The following is an 18422-nucleotide window of genomic DNA, read 5'->3' as shown; positions in this document are numbered from 1 at the left end:
GATCCTAAAAATGGGGAAAAAAGAGACCCCAAAAATGGGGGAAGGGACCCTAAAAATGGGGGAAAAGAGGATCCTAAAAATGGGGGAAAAAGGGGATCCCGAAAACAGGAACTGGAACCTCAAAATGGGGAAAAAAGGGACTCCAAAAGGGGAAAAAGGGGACCCCAAAAATGGGGATGTGACCCCAAAATTAGAGGGGTGCCAAGGGGGACCCCAACATTTTGCTGGTGACAAGGTGGGGGTGTGGCAGAGGACACAGGGAGGTGACAAAGAGAATGGGGTGACAATGACATGGGGGGGAGTGACAAAGGGAAGGAGGTGACAAGGCCGTGGGGGTGACAAGGACACAGCAAGGAGGTGACAGAGACAAGGGGGTGACAAAGAGAAAGGGGTGACAGGGACACAACAGGGAGGTGACAAGGCCATGGGGGTGACAAAGAGAAGGGGTGACAAGAATGTGGGGGTGACAAAGAGGGGTGACAAGGCCATGGCAGGGAGGTGACAAGGCCATGGGGGTGACAAAGAGAAGGGGGTGACAAGGCCATGGGGGTGACAAGGACATGGGGGTGACAAAGAGGGGTGACAGGGACACAGCAAGGAGGTGACAAGGACATGGGGGGTGACAGAGACAAGGGGGTGACAAGGCCATGGGGGTGACAAAGAGAAAGGGGGTGACAAGGACATGGCAGGGAGGTGACAAGGCCATGGGGGTGACAAAAGGAAGGGGGTGACACAGCCGTGGGGGTGACAAAGAGGGGTGACAGGGACACAGCAAGGAGGTGACAAGGCCATGGGGGTGACACAGCCGCGGGGGTGACAAGGCCATGAGGGTGACGAAGGGGGTGACAAGAATGTGGGGGTGACAAAGAGGGGTGACAAGGCCATGGCAGGGAGGTGACAAGGCCATGGGGGTGACAAAAGGAAGGGGGTGACAAGAATGTGGGGGTGACAAAGAGGGGTGACAGGGACGCAGCAAGGAGGTGACAAGGCCATGGGGGTGACAAAAGGAAGGGGGTGACAAGGACATGGCAGGGAGGTGACAAGGCCATGGGGGTGACAAGGCCATGGGGGTGACAAAGAGAAAGGGGGTGACAAGGCCATGGGGGTGACAGAGAAAGGGGTGACAGGGACACAACAGGGAGGTGACAAGGCCATGGGGGTGACAAAAGGAAGGGGGTGACAAGGACATGGCAGGGAGGTGACAAGGCCATGGGGGTGACAAAAGGAAGGGGGTGACACAGCCATGGGGGTGACAAGGACACAGCAAGGAGGTGACAAGGCCATGGGGGTGACACAGCCGCGGGGGTGACAAGGCCATGAGGGTGACAAAAGGAAGGGGGTGACAAGAATGTGGGGGTGACAAAGAGGGGTGACAGGGACACAGCAAGGAGGTGACAAGGCCATGGGGGTGACAAAGAGAAAGGGGGTGACAAGGACATGGCAAGGAGGTGACAAGGCCATGAGGGTGACAAGGACATGGGGGTGACAGAGAAAGGGGGTGACAAGGACACGGCAGGGAGGTGACAAGGCCATGGGGGTGACAAGGACATGGGGGTGACAGGGGTGACAGGGACACAACAGGGAGGTGACAAGGCCATAGGGTGACAAGGCCATGGGGGTGAGAAGGACATGGGGATGACAAAGAGAAAGGGGGTGACAAGGCCATGAGGGTGACAAAAGGAAGGGGGTGACACAGCCGCGGGGGTGACAAAGAGAAAGTGGTGACAAGGACGCGGCAGGGAGGTGACAAGGACACCCACACCGTGTCCCCGTCACCCCGAGCCGGGCCGTGCCGGTGTCACCCGGTGTCACCCGGAGCAGCGGGACTCGGCTGTTGACTGCACACAGTGCCACACCCGCGCTGGCCCTGTCACCGGAGCCAGCCGCTGTCACCCCAATGTCCCCGCGCTGTCCCCGGGGGTGGGGACACGGCCCTGTCCGGTTGTCGCCGGCGCCCGGGGCCATTTAACGGCGGTGGCAGCGCGGCGGGGAGGGGACACGGGGACAGCATGGAGGGGACACGGCAGGAGGAGCGCGAGAGCCTGGTGGGGGCCGTGCATGGCGTGTCCGGGCCCGGTACGGTGACAACGGCGACAGCTTGGGGACAGCCGGGGATGGGGACACGGTGGCGTTTGTGGCGCTAAATTGGGGACAAGAGAGGGGACAATGGGGGGGGGGGAAATGGGGACAGAAGGACAAGAGGGGGGACAATGCAGGCGGGGACAGTGGGGGGGGACAGAGGGACAGGAGAGGGGACAAAGGTGGGGAGCACCTGAGGAGGGGACAATGGGGACAGAGGGGGACAATGGGGACAGAGGGACAGGAGAGGGGACAATGGGGGGGACAATGGGGACAGAGGGACAGGAGAGGGGACAATGAGAGGGAGCATTTGGGGAGGGGACAATGGGGAGGGGACGGGGTTGGGAACAAGGAGGGGACATCGTGGGGACACCCTGGGGACGGGGACAACCAGGGATCGGGAGCCGGTGGCGTTTGTGGCACTAAAATGGGGACAGGAGAGGGGACAATGTGGGAAAGTACCCGGAGGTGGTGGTGGGGAGGGGACAGGGATGGGGACAGGGATGTCCCGGGTGAGGTGGTGACACCGGTGACAAGGGGGGGTGGCAGGAGGTGGTGGCCCGGGAGTCGGGGTGCCAGCAGCGTGTCCCCGCAGTGGTGACAGCCACGCACAGGGGAGGGGACAGGGATGGGGGACACGGGGGTCCCCTGTGCGGTGGTGGCCCCGGGCCGAGGTGACAGCAGAGTGTCCCCGCAGTGGTGACAGCCACGCGCATGGCGGGCGCGGCCATGTACGAGCTGGTGCGGGTGGGACACGCGGAGCTCGTGGGGGAGATCATCCGGCTCGAGGGGGACATGGCCACGCTGCAGGTGTACGAGGAGACCTGTATCCTGTCCCCAGTGTCCCCAATGTCCCCTCCCCGCCAGCCCTCTGTCCCTCCGACCGCCCCGCCCTGTCCCCGCCGTCCTTTGCTGTCCCCTCCCTTGTTCCCCTGAGTTTCTGTCCTGTCCCAGCCTGTTCTGTCCCCTCCCTTGTCCCTCCCTTCTGCCCTGCCCTGTCCCCTCCCTGTGTCCTTCCCTGTCACCTGTCCCGCCCTGTCCTCTCCTTGTCCCCGCCGTGTCCCCCTCAGCCCGTCCCGTCCTGCTGTCCCCCCATGTCCCCGTTGTCCCGCCCGGTTCCCTTGTCCCCGCTGTCCCCCCCCGTGTCCCCGCGGTCCCCATGTCCCCCCCCCCCGGTTCTCGTGTCCCTGTTGTCCCGCCTGGTCCCCATGTCCCCTCGCAGTCCCCGTTGTCCCCCCGGTCCCCGTGTCCCCACTGCCCCCTCGTGTCCCCGCAGTCCCCGTGTCCCCATTGTCCCAGCCAGCCCATCCCGTCCCGCTGTCCCCTCGGTCCCTGCTGTCCCCCTGTCCCCGCTATCCCCCCCCGGTCCCCGTGTCCCCCTCGCAGTCCGCATGTCCCCACTGTCCCCCTCGGCCTCCCCGTGTCCTCCCTGTCCCTGCTGTCCCCGTGTCCCCCCTGGTTCTCGTGTCCCCGCTGTTCCTGCAGTCCCCACAGTCCCCGCTGTCCCCCCGGTCCCCGTGTCCCCACTGCCCCCCTCGTGTCCCCGCTGTCCCCGTGTCCCCATTGTCCCAGCCAGCCCATCCCGTCCCGCTGTCCCCTCGGTCCCTGCTATCCCCGTGTCCCCCTCGCAGTCCGCATGTCCCCACTGTCCCCCTCGGCTTCCCCGTGTCCTCCCTGTCCCTGCTGTCCCCGTGTTCCCCCTGGTTCTCGTGTCCCCATTGTCCCGCCCGGTTCCCGTGTCCCCGCTGTCCCCGTCGTGTCCCCGCAGTCCCCGTGTCCCCATTGTCCCAGCCAGCCCATCCCGTCCCGCTGTCCCCTCGCTGTCCCTGCTATTCCCGTGTCCCCGCTGTCCCCTCGGTCCCTGCTATCCCCGTGTCCCCGCTGTCCCCTCGCTGCCCCTGCTATCCCCGTGTCCCCGTTGTCCCAGCCAGCCCATCCCGTCCCGCTGTCCCCTCGGTCCCTGCTATCCCCGTGTCCCCGCTGTCCCGCCGTGTCCCTGGCGGTGCCATTCCTGAGCGGCCGCAGCGGGGGTGCAGGTCGGGGACCCGGTTCGGCGCACGGGGACGCCGCTCTCGGTGGAGCTGGGCCCGGGCATCCTGGGCTCCATCTTCGACGGCATCCAGCGGCCGCTGCGCGACATCGCCGAGGCCACGCGCAGCATCTACATCCCGCGGGGCACCAATGTCCCCGCGCTGCCGCGACACCTGGACTGGGACTTTGTCCCCAGCAAGAACCTCCGGGTGCGTGACCCCTCCTTGTCACCTTCCTGTCCCTTTGTCCCATCCCTGTCCTGTCCCCCCTTCCCCATCTGGCTTCCCGGGCTCGCTGTCCCCTCCCTGTCCCCTTCTTGTCCCCTCCCCGTCCTGTCCTGCCATCCCGTTCTTGTCCCCTCCTTGTCCCCTCCCCGTCCTGTCCTGCCATCCCCTCTGTCCCCTCCCTGCCCTGTCCCCCTCAACCCCTCTGTCCCCTTTTGTCTCTCCCCAGTCCTGTCCTGTCCCTGCCAAGAGATATCATCCTCCATTGTCACCTCCTTCTGTCCTTCCCTGTCCCCTCCCTGTCACCCTTGCCGAGGAGGGGACCCCAAAACCGGGGTGGGGACACAGTGACAGAGAGGACACAGGAATGGGGGGATGCGGGGACATTGGGGACACAGGGACATGGGGGACACGGGGGTCACAGAGCCATGGGGACATCGGGGGACACAGAGGACATGGGGACATTGGGGACACAGGGACATGGGGACATCGGGGGACACAGAGACACGGGGTTGTGGGGACACGGGGACACAGGGACATCGGGACACGGGGGTCACAGGGACATTGGGGACACAGAGACACTGAGGATGTAGGGACACGAGGACACGAAGGTGACAAGGACATGGGGACACGGGGGACAGGAGGGACACACGACACGGCGGGACACGATCACCGCCGTTGTCCCGGCAGCCGGGGCGGGGGGCGCGGAGCCCCCCGGGGGTCTCTGACGGTGTCGCCGCGGTGTCGCCAGGTCGGGAGCCACGTGACGGGAGGGGACATTTACGGCTCGGTGGCGGAGAACTCGCTGCTGCAGCACCGGCTGATGGTCCCGCCCCGCAGCCGCGGCACCGTCACCTACATCGCGCCCCCCGGGCACTACCGAGTGACGGTGAGCGGCACCGGGACCGGCGGGACTGCGGTCGGGATCATTGGGATCAGCGGGAGCGGGATCGGGATCAATCGGAATTAGCGGGATCGGGATTGGGGTTGGAATCGGGAGCGGGATCGGGATCAGCAGGATTGGGATCAGGATCAGGATAATTGCGATCAGCAGGATTGGGATCATTGGGATCAGTGGGAGCGGGATCGGGATCAGTCGGAATTAGCGGGATTGGGATTGGGGTTGGAATCGGGAGCGGGATCATTTGGATCAGTGGGAACGGGGTCGGGATCAGCAGAATTGGGATCAGGATCGGGATAATTGCGATCAGCAGGATTGGGATCATTGGGATCAGCGGGATTGGGATCGGAATCGGCGGGATCAGGATTGGGATTGTTGGGATCAACGGGATCGGGCTTGGAATCGGGATCAGGATCATTGGGATCAGCAGGAGCGGGGTCAGGATCATTGGGATCGAGCTCGGGATCATTGGGACCAGCGGCATCAGCGGATCGCGGTTGAGATTAGCGGGATTGGGACCGGGATCAGATAAGGATTATTTGGATTAGCCAGAGCGGGGTTGGGATCAGCAGGATTGGGATCGGAATCAGCGGGATCGGGGTCGGGATTATTGGGATCAGCAGGATCGGGGTCGGGATCAGTGGGATCAGGATCGGAATCAGCGGGATGGGGATCAGCAGGATCAGAATCATTGGGATCAGCGGGATTAGGTTTGGGATCAGGATTGGGATCAGGGGGAGCAAGGGTCGAGGTCATTGGGATTGGGATCGGGATTAGCAGGAGCGGGGCCGGGATCACAGGGATCGGGATAGGCGGGGTGGGGGCCGGGCAGGGTGTCCCGAGCTGATCCAGGTTTGATCCCGGGTTGATCCTGGGCTGATCCCGGGTTGATCCCGGTTTGATCCCGGGCTGATCCCGCCGATCCTGGGCTGATCCCGCCGATCCCGGTTTGATCCCCGCCGATCCCGCAGGACGTGGTGCTGGAGCTGGAGTTCCAGGGGGTCCGTGAGCCGCTCTCCATGATCCAGGTGTGGCCGGTCCGGCAGGTCCGGCCCGTGGCCGAGAAGCTCCCGGCCAATCACCCCCTGCTGACCGGCCAGAGGGTCCTGGACGCGCTCTTCCCGTACGGAACGGGACCGGGAACGGGATGGGGATTGGGAATGGGAAGGTGCACTGTTCCTGTACGGAACGGGATGGGGATTGGGAATGGGATTGGGAATGGGATCGGGAATGGGATCGTGACTGGGATCGGGATTGGGATGGGGATTGGGATGGGGATTGGGATTGGGATTGGGAAGGTGCGCTGTTCCTGTAGGGAACGGGATCGGGATTGGGACTGGGATTGGAATCGGGACTGGGGATCGGGATTGGGATGGGGATTGGGGATGGGGATTGGGATTGGGATTGGGATGGGGATTGGGAAGGTGCACTGTTCCTGTAGGGAACGGGATCGGGATTGGGACTGGGATCAGGATTGGGACTGGGGATCGGGATTGGGATGGGGATTGGGATTGGGATTGGGATTGGGATTGGGATTGGGAAGGTGCACTGTTCCTGTAGGGAACAGGATCGGGATTGGGACTGGTGATCAGGATTGGGATCAGGATTGGGACTGGGAGGTTGCACTGTTCCTGTAGAGAGCGGGATTGGGACAGGGATAGGGACAAGGACAGGGACAGGGATGGGATTGGGGGCAGGGAAAGATGAAGTTGAGGACAGGAAAGGGGACAGGGCGAGATGGATTTAGGGACAGAGAAAGTTGGATTTGGGGACAGGGATAGGGACAGGCAGAGATGAATTTGGAGACACAGATGGGGACAGGCAGCGATGGATTTGGGGACAGGGATGGGGAAAGGGACAGATGGATTTGGGGACAGAAATGCAGACAGTGATAGGGACAGGCAGAGCTGGATTTGGGGACAGTGATGGGGACAGGGATGGGGACAGGCAGAGCTGGATTTGGGGACAGTGGTGGGGACAGGGATGGGGACAGGGAGAGATGGATTTGGGGACAGTGATGGGGACAGTGATGGGGACAGGCAGAAATGGATTTGAGGACAGGGATGGGGACAAGGAGAGTTGGATTTGGGGACAAGGATGGGGACAGTGATACGGAGAGGCAGAGATAGATTTGGGGACAGGGATGGGGACAGGGCGAGATGAATTTGGAGACAGGAATGGGGACAAGGATGGGGACAGCAGAGATGGCTATGGGGACAGGGAGAGTTGGATTTGGGGACAAGGATGGGGACAGTGATATGGAGAGGCAGAGATGGATTTGGGGACAGGGATGGGGACAGGGATGGGGACAGGGAGAGTTGGATTTGGGGACAGAGATGGGGCGGGAAACAGCGACAGGACGGGGCTGGCGCAGGGACAGGCCTGGGGACTGCCATGGGGACAGGCACAAGGTGTCACCGCAGTGCCACCACCGCCATCCCATGTCACCTTGTCACCAGGTGCGTGCAGGGCGGCACCACGGCCATCCCGGGCGCGTTCGGCTGCGGGAAGACGGTGATCTCGCAGTCGCTGTCCAAGTACTCCAACAGCGATGTCATCGTCTATGTGGGCTGCGGGGAGCGCGGCAACGAAATGTCCGAGGTGCTGCGGGACTTCCCCGAGGTGACAGCGCCGCACCGGACACCGCGACAGCCGGGGGACATCGGGACAGCCCGGGGACATCGGGACAGCCCGGGGACACCGGGACAGCCGGGGGACATCGGGACAGCCAGGACATTGGGACAGCCCAAGGACACCGGGAGAGCCGGGGGGACATTGGGACATCCGGGACATCGGGGTGGCACCGGGACGTGGGGACATCGGGGTGGCAGGAGGGTGGCAGTGACACGGATGTTCACGGAGAGTCCTCAGAGATTTCCCCGAGGTGACACAGGGACTTGGGTGGCACCGGGACACGGGGGGACATTGAGGTGGCCGGGCTGTCCCATGGTGACACAGGCGGTGACAATGTGACACTGCTGTCCCCAGCTGACCATGGAGGTCGGTGGCCGCTCTGAGTCCATCATGAAGCGCACGACGCTCGTGGCCAACACGTCCAACATGCCCGTGGCTGCCCGGGAGGCCTCCATCTACACCGGTGGGGACATTGGGGACATTGGGGACACTGCGGGGAGCACAGGGACACGTGTGTGTGACGGGGACATGGGAGGACACGGGGGGACAAGGACACATGTGTGTGTGACAGAGTGATGAGTGTGTGACAGGGACATGGGGACACAGGGGACAAGGGGACAGGAGTGTGGGAGCAGGGACACGTGTGTGTGTGACAGGGACATGGGGGACAGTACCATGTGTGTGTGACAGGGACATGGTGTGTGACAAGGAGGGACAGGGACACGTGTGTGTGTGTGTGACAAGGACACGGGGGACAGCACCACATGTGTGTGACAGGGGCATGGGGACGTGTGTGTGACAGGGACACAGGTGTGTGACACAGAGGTGTGTGTGACATGGGGTGACAGGGACACGTGTGTGTGTGACAGGGACACGGGGGACAAGGAGGGACAGGGACACGTGTGTGTGTGACAGGGACACGGGGGACAGCAAGACATGTGTGTGACAGGGGCATGGGGACATGTGTGTGTGACAGGGACACAGGAGACAGGGACACGTGTGTGTGACAGGGACACAGGTGTGTGACACAGAGGTGTGTGTGACATGGGGTGACAGGGACATGTGTGTGTGACAGGGACACAGGCATGTGACACGGCTGGGGCAGTCCCTGGGGGTGTGATGGGTGTGTGATGTGTGTGACATGTGGCACGGTGGACAGGTCATCTGTCCTGGGGTGTGACAGGTGTGCATTGCCTGTCCCAGTGGTACTGTCCTGGCGTGTGACACACGTGTGACACGTCAGGAATCACACTGCCCCTGGGTGTGTGTGTGTGTGGTGAGTGACACGGGTGTGACAGGTGTGTGACACACTCGTGTCAGGGATCACGCTGTCCCTGGGGGTGTGACAGGTGTGACACACGTGTGACACCCGTGTCACACGCGTGTCAGGGATCACGCTGGCCGAGTATTTCCGGGACATGGGGCTGCACAGCTGCCTCCTGGCCGACTCCACCTCGCGCTGGGCCGAGGCGCTCAGGGAGATCTCGGGGCGCCTGGCGGAGATGCCCGCGGGTGAGACCCCAAAAACTGGGCTGGGGAGACCCCAAAACACGGAGGGGAGACCCCAAAAACTGCGGGGTGGCTGCGGGGAGAGACCCCAAAAACCTGGGGTGGGAGAGACCCCAAAACACCGGGAGGAGACCCCAAAAACTGTGGGATGGGCATGGGGGAGACCCCAAAAACAAGGGGTGGGAAGACCCCAAAACATGGGGAGGGAGACCCCAAAAACTGGGCTGGGGAGACCCCAAAAACTGTGGGGTGGGCACAGGGGAGACCCCAAAACATGGGGAGGGAGACCCCAAAACACGAGGGGGGAGTGGGGGAGACCCCAAAAACCCCGGGGTGACTGGGAGGTGACAAGGTGGTGACAGTTCTGTCCCCACAGACAGCGGGTACTGGGGGGTGACAGGAGGGTGACAGGGCAGTGACAGTGAGGTGACAGCCGTGTCCCCACAGACAGCGGGCACTGGGGGTGACAGTGAGGTGACAGGGCAGTGACAGGAAGTGACAGGGAGGTGACAGGGCAGTGACAGCCGTGTCCCCACAGACAGCGGGTACTGGGGGTGACAGGGCAGTGACAGGGCAGTGACAGGAGGTGACAGGGCAGTGACAGCCGTGTCCCCACAGACAGCGGGTACCCCGCGTACCTCGGTGCCCGCCTGGCCTCGTTCTATGAGCGCGCGGGGCGGGCGCGGTGCCTGGGGAGCCCCGAGCGCGAGGGCAGCGTCAGCATCGTCGGCGCGTGAGTGTCCCCATGTCCCCGTGTCCTCATGTCCCCATGTCCCCCCGAGTGTCCCTGTGAGTGTCCCTGTGTTCCCATGTCCCCGTGTCCCCTGTGAGTGTCACCTGTCCCCCGTCCCACTGAGTGTCACCACGTCCCTGTGTCACCTCGTCCCCCTGAGTGTCCCCTGTTCCTGTGTCCCCAAGAGTGTCCCCATTAACCCCTGAGTGTCCCCGTGATTGTCACCTGTCCCCTTGTCCCCCTGTCCCTGTGTCTCTGTGTTGCCCTGTCCCCATATCCCCGTGTCCACCTGAGTGTCCCCCTGTCCCTGTGTCCCTGTGTCCCTCTGTCCCCTGTCACCCTGAGTGTCCCCATATCCCTGTGTACCCTGTCCCTGTGTCCCCGTGTCCCCGAGTTTCCCCATGTCCGTGTGTCGCCATGTCTGCATGAGTGTCCCCTGTGCCCTGTCCCCGTGTCCTCATGAATGTCCCCATGTCCCCGTGTGTGTCCCCGTGTGTGTCCCTGTGTCCCCAGGGTGGGGACAGGGAGGGGACAAGGACAGGGGACCCTCCCAGCTCACCCCGATCCCCCATCCCCCCCACAGGGTGTCCCCTCCCGGAGGGGACTTCTCAGATCCTGTCACCTCGGCCACGCTGGGCATCGTGCAGGTGAGGGGACACTGGGGACAGTGGGGACACATAGGGGACACTGGGGACAGTGGGGGGGCGTGAGTGGGACAGGGACACTGGAGGAGGGGACAGGGTGGGAGAGACCTGGAGGGGACAGGGAGAGGCTGGAGGGGACAGGGACACTCTAGGGGGGTCATGGAAGGGACAGGGACACCCTGGGAGGGGACAGGGGCACAGGGACAGGAACATGGTGACAGTGACCCCTGGATGAGGACACGGTGACATTCCTGGTGTCACAGGTGCTCGGGGGCTGGACCAGAAACTTGGGGACAGCCTGGGTGACACTGGGTGACACTGCCAGGTGTTCTGGGGGCTGGACAAGAGACACTGGGTGACACACGGGTGACACTGGGGTGACATTACTGGGTATTCCATGGGGATAAGAAGCTTGGGGACAGGATGGGTGACACGGGGGTGACATTCCTGACCCAGGGGTGACACTGGGTGACACTGCCAGGTGTTCTGGGGGCTGGACAAGAGACACTGGGTGACACACGGGTGGCACAGCGGTGACACTGCCGGGTATTCCATGGGGATAAGAAGCTCGGGGACAGAACGGGTGACATGAGGTGACACTGGGTGACACTGGGTGACCCTCAATGACACCAGGTGACACTATTGGGTGTTCTTGGAGCTGGACAAGAGATGCTGGGTGAAACAGGGGTGACACTGGGGTGACATTACTGGGTATTCCATGGGGATAAGAAGCTTGGGTGACACCGGGGGTGACATTCCTGACCCAGGGGTGACCCAGGGGTGACACTAGGTGACACTCCCAGATGTTCTTGGAGCTGGACAAGAAGCACAGGGACACACAGGGAGATGCTGGGTGACACACGGGGGTGACACTGGCAGGTGTTCCATGGGGATAAGAAGCTTGGGGACAGGATGGGTGACACGGGGGTGACATTCCTGACCCAGGGGTGACACTGGGTGACACTGGGTGACACCGCAGGTGTTCTGGGGGCTGGACAAGAAGCTGGCGCAGCGCAAGCACTTCCCGTCGGTGAACTGGCTGATCTCGTACTCGCGGTACCTGCGCGCCCTCGAGCCGCACTACGAGCGCGCCCACCCCGAGCTGCCCGCGCTGAGAGACCGCGCCCGGCGCATCCTGCAGGAGGAGGAGGAGCTGGCCGAGATCGTGCAGCTCGTGGGGAAGGTCTGGGATTGGGATTTGGAGGTGTTGGGGGGTTTATGGGGTCTGGGATTGGAGATATGGGGTGTGGGATGTGAGATATGGTGGGTGGGATATGGGTGTGGGATGTGGGATATGGGGTCTGGAATATGGGATATGGGATCCGACAGGAGGAGGAGGAGTTGGCCGAGATCGTGCAGCTCGTGGGGAAGGTCTGGGATTGGGATTTGTGGGGTTTGGGGGGCTTATGGGGTGTGGATGTGAGATATGGGGTGTGGGATGTGAGATATGGGGGGTGGGATATGGGTGTGGGATGTGGGATATGGGGTGTGGGATGTGGGATAGGGGATCCGACAGGAGGAGGAGGGGCTGGCTGAGATCGTGCAGCTCGTGGGGAAGGTGGGATTGGGGGATTTGTGGGGTTTATGGGGTCTAGGATGTGAGATATGGGGTGTGGGATGTGGGGTCTGGGACCCTGCAGGAGGAGGAGGAGCTGGCCAAGATCGTGAAGTTCATGGGGAAGGTCTGGGATTTATGGGGTCTGTGGGGGTTTGGGGGTTTATGGGGTCTGGGATGTGTGGTCAGGGTCTGGGATATGGGATATGGGACCCTGCAGGAGGAGAGTGGCTCGCTGAGATCATGCAGGTCGTGGGGAAGGTGGGATTGGGGGATTTGTGGGGTTTATGGGGTCTGGGATGTGAGATATGGGGTATGGGATATCGGGTGTGGGATGTGAGATATGGGGTGTAGAATGTGAGATCTGGGGTCTGGAATGTGCGGTCTGTGGAGTTTGGGGTATACAGGATATGGGACCCTGCAGGAGGAGGAGGAGCTGGCCGAGATCATGCAGCTCATGGGGAAAGGGCTTTTAGGGGATTTGTGGGGTTTGGGGGGTTTATGAGGTCTGGGATGTGAGATATCAAATGTGGGATGTGGGGTCTGGGATGTGAGATATGGGGTACAGGATATGGGACCCTGCAGGAGGAGGAGGAGCTGGCCGAGATCGTGCAGCTCGTGGGGAAGGTGGGATTGGGGGATTTGTGGGGTTTATGGGGTCTGGGATGTGAGATATGGGGTGTGGGATGTGGGATATGGGGTGTGGGATATGGGGTACAGGATATGGGATATGGGATATGGGATCCTACAGGAGGAGGAGGAGCTGGCCGAGATGGTGCAGCTCGTGGGGAAGGTCTGGGATTTATGGGATTGGTGAGACTGATGGGATCGATGGGATCTGTGGGATGAACGAGATCTGTGGGATCAATGGCGTTGATGGGACGGATGGGATCTATGGGATCGATGGGGTTTGTGGGATTTGTGGGATCAATGGGATTGATGGGATCAGTGAGATCAATGGGGTCGATGGGATGGATGGGATCTATGGGATCGATGGGTTTTTTGGGATTTGTGGGATCAATGGGATTTGTGGGATCAATGGGATTGATGGGTTTTTTGGGATTTGTGGGATCAATGGGATCAATGGGATCAATGGGATCGATGGGTTTTTTGGGATTTGTGGGATCAATGGGATCTATGGGGTTTTTGGGATTTGTGGGATCAATGGGTTTTTTGGGATTTGTGGGATCAATGGGATCGATGGGACAGATGGGATCAATGGGATCGATGGGTTTTTTGCGATTTGTGGGATCAATGGGATCAATGGGATCGATGGGGTTTTTTGGGATCAATGGGATGGATGGGTTTTATGGGATTTGTAGGATCTATGGGATCTATGGGATCGAAAGGTTTTATGGGATTTGTGCGATCAATGGGATCAATGGGATTGATGGTTTTTTTGGGATTTGTGGGATCAATGGGATTGATGTTTTTTTTTGGGATTTGTGGGATCAATGAGATCTATGGGATCAATGGCGTTGATGGGACTGATGGGATCTGTTGGACTGATGTGATCTATGGGATCGATGGGTTTTTTGGGATTTGTGGGATCAATGGGATCAATGGGATCAATGGGATCAATGGGTTTTTTGGGATTTGTGGGATCAATGGGATCTATGGGATCAATGGGATTGATGGGTTTTATGGGATTTGGGCTCCGGGCCGGGCTCTGTGGGCTCAGGAGCCCCCTGGGCAGTGCCAGGACCGCGCTGTCCCCGCAGGCGTCGCTGGCCGAGGGTGACAAAGTGACACTGGAGGTGGCCAAACTGCTCAAGGACGATTTCCTGCAGCAGAACGGATACTCGGCCTACGACCGGTACCGGGACCCCCGGGACCCCCAACCCTGAACCCCCTGGGACCCCCAACCCTGACCCTAACCCTGATCCCACTCGGCCTATGACCGGTACTGGGACCCCCCAGCCCTGACCCCCCCGGGACCCCCAACCCTGACCCTAACCCTGATCCCACTCGGCCTATGACCGGTACTGGGACCCCCCAGCCCTGACCCCCACGGGATCCCCAACCCTGATCCCCCCAGGACCCCCCCAGGTCACACCCAGGACCCCCCGAGACCCCCCCACCAAAGCCCATCCAGGTCCCTCCCGTGCTGCAAAACTGAGAATGCTGAACCCGGACCCCAACCCTGATCCCCCCCAAACCCCCCTGACACCTCCAAATATCCACCCTGGACCCCCCCAGGTTCTGCCCCTTCTACAAGGCCGTGATGATGCTGAACCCCCAAATTCACTCCTGACCCCTCAAACTCCCCCAAAATCCCCCAAATTCCCTCCCTGACCCCCCCAAACCCCCCATTCTGACCCCCTCCCACGTTCTGCCTGCTCTACAAAGCCGTGGGCACGCTGCACCCTGAGACCCCAACCCAATTCTGACCCCCCAAACCGCCCCCAAATTCCCTCCCTGACACCCCAAACTCCCTCAAACCCCCCAAAACACCCCCAAATCCCCCCCATCTGACCCCCTCCCAGGTTCTGCTTGCTCTACAAGACCATGGTGATGCTGAACCCTGAGACCCCCAACCCAATTCTGACCCCTCAAACCGCCCCCAAACACCCCCAAACTCCCCCCAAACCCCCCAAATTCCCTCTCTGACCCCCCAAATCCCCCATTCTGAGCCCCCCAGGTTCTGCCTGCTCTACAAGACCGTGGGCATGCTGCACCCTGAGACCCCCAACCCAATTCTGACCCCTCAAACCGCCCCAAATCCTCTCAAACTCCCCCCAACACCCCCAAGTTCCCTCTCTGATCCCCCAAACCCCCCATCTGAGCCCCCCCCAGGTTCTGCCCCTTCTACAAGACCATGGTGATGCTGAACCCTGACACCCCCAACCCAATTCTGACCCCTCAAACCACCCCCAAATCCTCTCAAACCCCCCCAAATTCCCTCTCTGACCCCCCAAACCCCCCCATCGTGACCCCCCCAGGTTCTGCCCGTTCTACAAGACCGTGGCCACGCTGCACCCTGAGACCCCCAACCCAATTCTGACCCCCCAAACCGCCCCCAAATCCTCTCAAACTCCCCCCAAACCCCTCAAACTGCCCCCAAACACCCCCAAACTCCCCCAAACCCCCCCATCGTGCCCCCCTCCCAGGTTCTGCCCGTTCTACAAGACCGTGGGCATGCTGCAGAACCTCGTCACCTTCTACGACCTGGCGCGGGGGGCGGTGGAGGGCGCGGGGCCCGAGGAGCAGCGCGTCACCTGGGCCACCATCCGCGAGGGGCTCGGCGACATCCTGTACCGCCTGAGCGCCATGAAGTTCCAGGTGAGGGGTTTGGGGGGGTTCAAGGGGGTCTGGGGGTCCCGCGGGAGGGTTAAGGGGGGATTTGGGGGGTCCTGGGGGATTTTAAAGGGGAGTTTGGGGGTCCTGGGGGAGGTTAAGGGGGGATTGGGGGGTCCTGGGGGATTTTAAAGGGGGTTTGGGGGTCCTGGGGAATTTTAAAGGGGAGTTTGGGGGTCCCATGGGAGGGTTAAGGGGGGTTTGGGGGTCCTGGGGGATTTTAAAGGGGGTTTGGGGGTCCCATGGGAGGGTTAAAGGGGAGTTTGGGGGTCCTGGGGGATTTTAAAGGGGAGTTTGGGGGTCCTGGGGGAGGGTTAAGGGGGGATTTGGGGGGGCCTGGGGAAGGTTAAAGGGGGAGTTTGGGGGTCCTGGGGGATTTTAAAGGGGAGTTTGGGGGTCCCATGGGAGGGTTAAAGGGGTTTCAGGGGTCCTAGGAGTGGGTTAAGGGGGGTTTGGGGGCAGAGACCCCCATGGGGGGTCCTAAGGGGGAGTTTGGGGGTCCTGGGAGAAGATTAGGGGGAGTTTGGGGGTCCCACAGGAGGGTAAAGGGGGAATTTAGGGGTCCTAGAGGGAGTTAAGTGGAGTTTGGGGGTCCTGGGGGATTTTAAAGGGGAGTTTGGGGGTCCCATGGGAGGATTAAGGGGGGATTTGGGGGCAGAGATTGTCCCCCGGTGTCCCCATGTCCCTTGTGACCATCACAACAGGGGCTGTGACCCCATTTGGGGGTCCCACAATAAATCCCAGGTGGATTTTTTGGGGGGTCCCACACAAATCTCAATGTGGGTGGCCCCGGGGGGGGGGGATTCTGACGGTGCCACCCCCGTGTCCCCCCAGTGTCCCCCGGTGTCCCCATGTCCCTTGTGACCATCACAACAGGGCCGTGTGACCCCATTCGGGGGTCTCAGGTAGATTTTTTTTGGGGGGGTCCCACACGAATCTCAATGCGGGTGACCCGGGGGGGTTTGGGGACACCCCAATGTGGCTCTGACGGTGCCACCCCCGTGTCCCCGCGGTGTCCCCGTGTCCCCAGGACCCGGTGAAGGACGGCGAGCAGCGCATCCTGGCGTGCTACGCGCAGCTGCAGGAGGAGATGGTGGCGGCGTTCCGCAACCTGCAGGACTGAGGGGGGGGCACAGGATGGGCACGGGGGGGGCACAGGATGGGGATTGGGGGGTCCCCAGGGTCCCCCCACCCTCCACAATAAAGCGGTGGCACTTGAGAGATCCAGGCGTGGCTTTCCCGAGGAGGGCGGGAGCGTCCGGTGACACCGCGGGTGACAATGGGGGGGGACGGGGACACCGGGGGTGACAATGGGGGGGTCCGGGGGGGGTTTGGGGGTTTTGGGGGGGGGTTGGGTTGTTCAAAACCCCCCTGCCCCCGTGTGATATCGGGGATGGGGACACACCTGGGGTGACAGGGACACCCTGGGGGACATGGGGACATTCTGGCGGGGGACAGGGACACCCTGGGGGGGACAAGAGGGTGACAGGGACATCTGGGGGGACATGGGGACACACCTGGGGGGGGACACAGAGGTGACAGGAACAGCCTGGATGGGACACGGGGACACTTTAGGGGGACATGGGGACACTTTGGGGGGACACGGGCGTGACAGGGACAGCCTGGATGGGACATGGGGACACTTTAGGGGGACACAGGAACAGTTTGGAGGGACATGGAAGTGACAGTGACACCCTGGCAGGGACACAGGGACACTTTGTGGGGACACGGGGACATTTTGGATGGACATGGGTGTGGCAGGAACACCCTGAGGGGGACATGGGGACACTCGGCATGACAGGGACACCCTGGATGGGATATGGGGACACTTTGTGGGGACAGGGGGGTGACAAGGACACCGTGGCAGGGACACAGGGACACTTTGGGGGGACACGGGCGTGGCAGGGACACCCTGGATGGGACATGGGGACACTTTGTGGGGACATGGGGGTGACAAGAATACCCTAGGGGGGACACGGGTGTGGCAGGGACACCCTGAGAGGGACACGGGGACACTTTGGGGGGACACGGGGACATTTTGGAGGGACATGGGTGTGGCAGGGACACCCTGAGAGGGACACGGGGACACTTTGTGGGGACACGCTGGTGACAGTGACACCCTGGCAGAGCCACGGGGGTGACAGTGACACAGGAGGTGACCCCAACACTTGGCCGGGGCTGGCGTGGGGACACCCGCAGGGGCCATTTGGGGACATTTGGGGACATCGGGGCCAGCCCGCTCGGCCCGCGGGGAGGAGCGGCCGCCACGTGGCAGGGCCGGGCCCTGTGACCCCCCCCGTGTCCCCCCCGCGGCCGGCGGTGTCACCCGTGTGTCACCCGTGGGTCCCCCCGGGGCCATGTGGGAGCTGCTGCTGCTGCCCCTGGGGCTGGGGGCGGCCCTGGGGACCCCCGGTGGGTTTGGGGGAGCTCGGGGGGTTTGGGGTTCAGGGGGGGTTTGGGGGTTCTGGGCGGTTTTGGGGGTTCAGGGGGTCCCGGGGTCTGTGGGGTTTGGGGTTCAGGAGGTTCAGGGGGGGTGCAGGGGGTTCTGGGGGGATTCGGGGTCTGGGGGATTTGGGGGTTCTGGGGGAGTCCAGGGGGGTTTGGGGGGTTCAGGGGGTCCCGGCGTCTCTGGAGTTTGGGGTTCAGAGGATTCTGGGGGGTCCAGGGGTTCCGGAGGGGTTCGGGGTCTGTGGGGTTGGGGGTTCAGAGGGATTCGGGGTCTGGGGGTTCTGGGCGGTTCTGGGGGAGTCCAGGGGGTTTTGGGGTTCAAGGGGTCCCGGGGTCTGTGGGGTTTGGGGTTCAGAGGATTCCGGGG

General features: G+C 62.2%; 1 protein-coding gene across 1 annotated transcript; it reads left to right on the top strand.

The window, feature by feature from the left end:
- Positions 1-1660: 1660 nt before the first annotated feature.
- LOC135457712 (V-type proton ATPase catalytic subunit A-like) lies at positions 1661-16751 on the top strand. Its single transcript, XM_064732428.1, has 14 exons — positions 1661-2076; positions 2777-2905; positions 4105-4319; positions 5086-5223; positions 6207-6358; positions 7695-7857; positions 8224-8332; positions 9259-9381; positions 9997-10111; positions 10695-10758; positions 11735-11938; positions 14032-14126; positions 15421-15592; positions 16638-16751. The coding sequence occupies exons 1-14, from the start codon at positions 2010-2012 to the stop codon at positions 16728-16730; spliced, it is 1839 nt and encodes a 612-aa protein (XP_064588498.1). The 5' UTR covers positions 1661-2009; the 3' UTR covers positions 16731-16751.
- Positions 16752-18422: the final 1671 nt, after the last annotated feature.

The sequence above is a fragment of the Zonotrichia leucophrys genome, chromosome 25 (assembly GCF_028769735.1).
Source record: "Zonotrichia leucophrys gambelii isolate GWCS_2022_RI chromosome 25, RI_Zleu_2.0, whole genome shotgun sequence".
In the NCBI taxonomy this organism is placed as follows: domain Eukaryota; kingdom Metazoa; phylum Chordata; class Aves; order Passeriformes; family Passerellidae; genus Zonotrichia; species Zonotrichia leucophrys.
Note: the sequence above shows the minus strand (reverse complement) of the source record. Positions and strands in the feature narration are given on the sequence as shown.

Excerpts from the sequence above, each read along its gene's own strand:
- LOC135457712 (XM_064732428.1), top strand. The coding sequence starts at position 2,010 with ATGGAGGGGACACGGCAGGAGGAGCGCGAGAGCCTGGTGGGGGCCGTG. Across the intron at positions 10,759-11,734 it reads CCACGCTGGGCATCGTGCAG|GTGTTCTGGGGGCTGGACAA; the intron begins GTGAGGGGACAC and ends GTGACACCGCAG. Across the intron at positions 15,593-16,637 it reads TGAGCGCCATGAAGTTCCAG|GACCCGGTGAAGGACGGCGA; the intron begins GTGAGGGGTTTG and ends CCGTGTCCCCAG.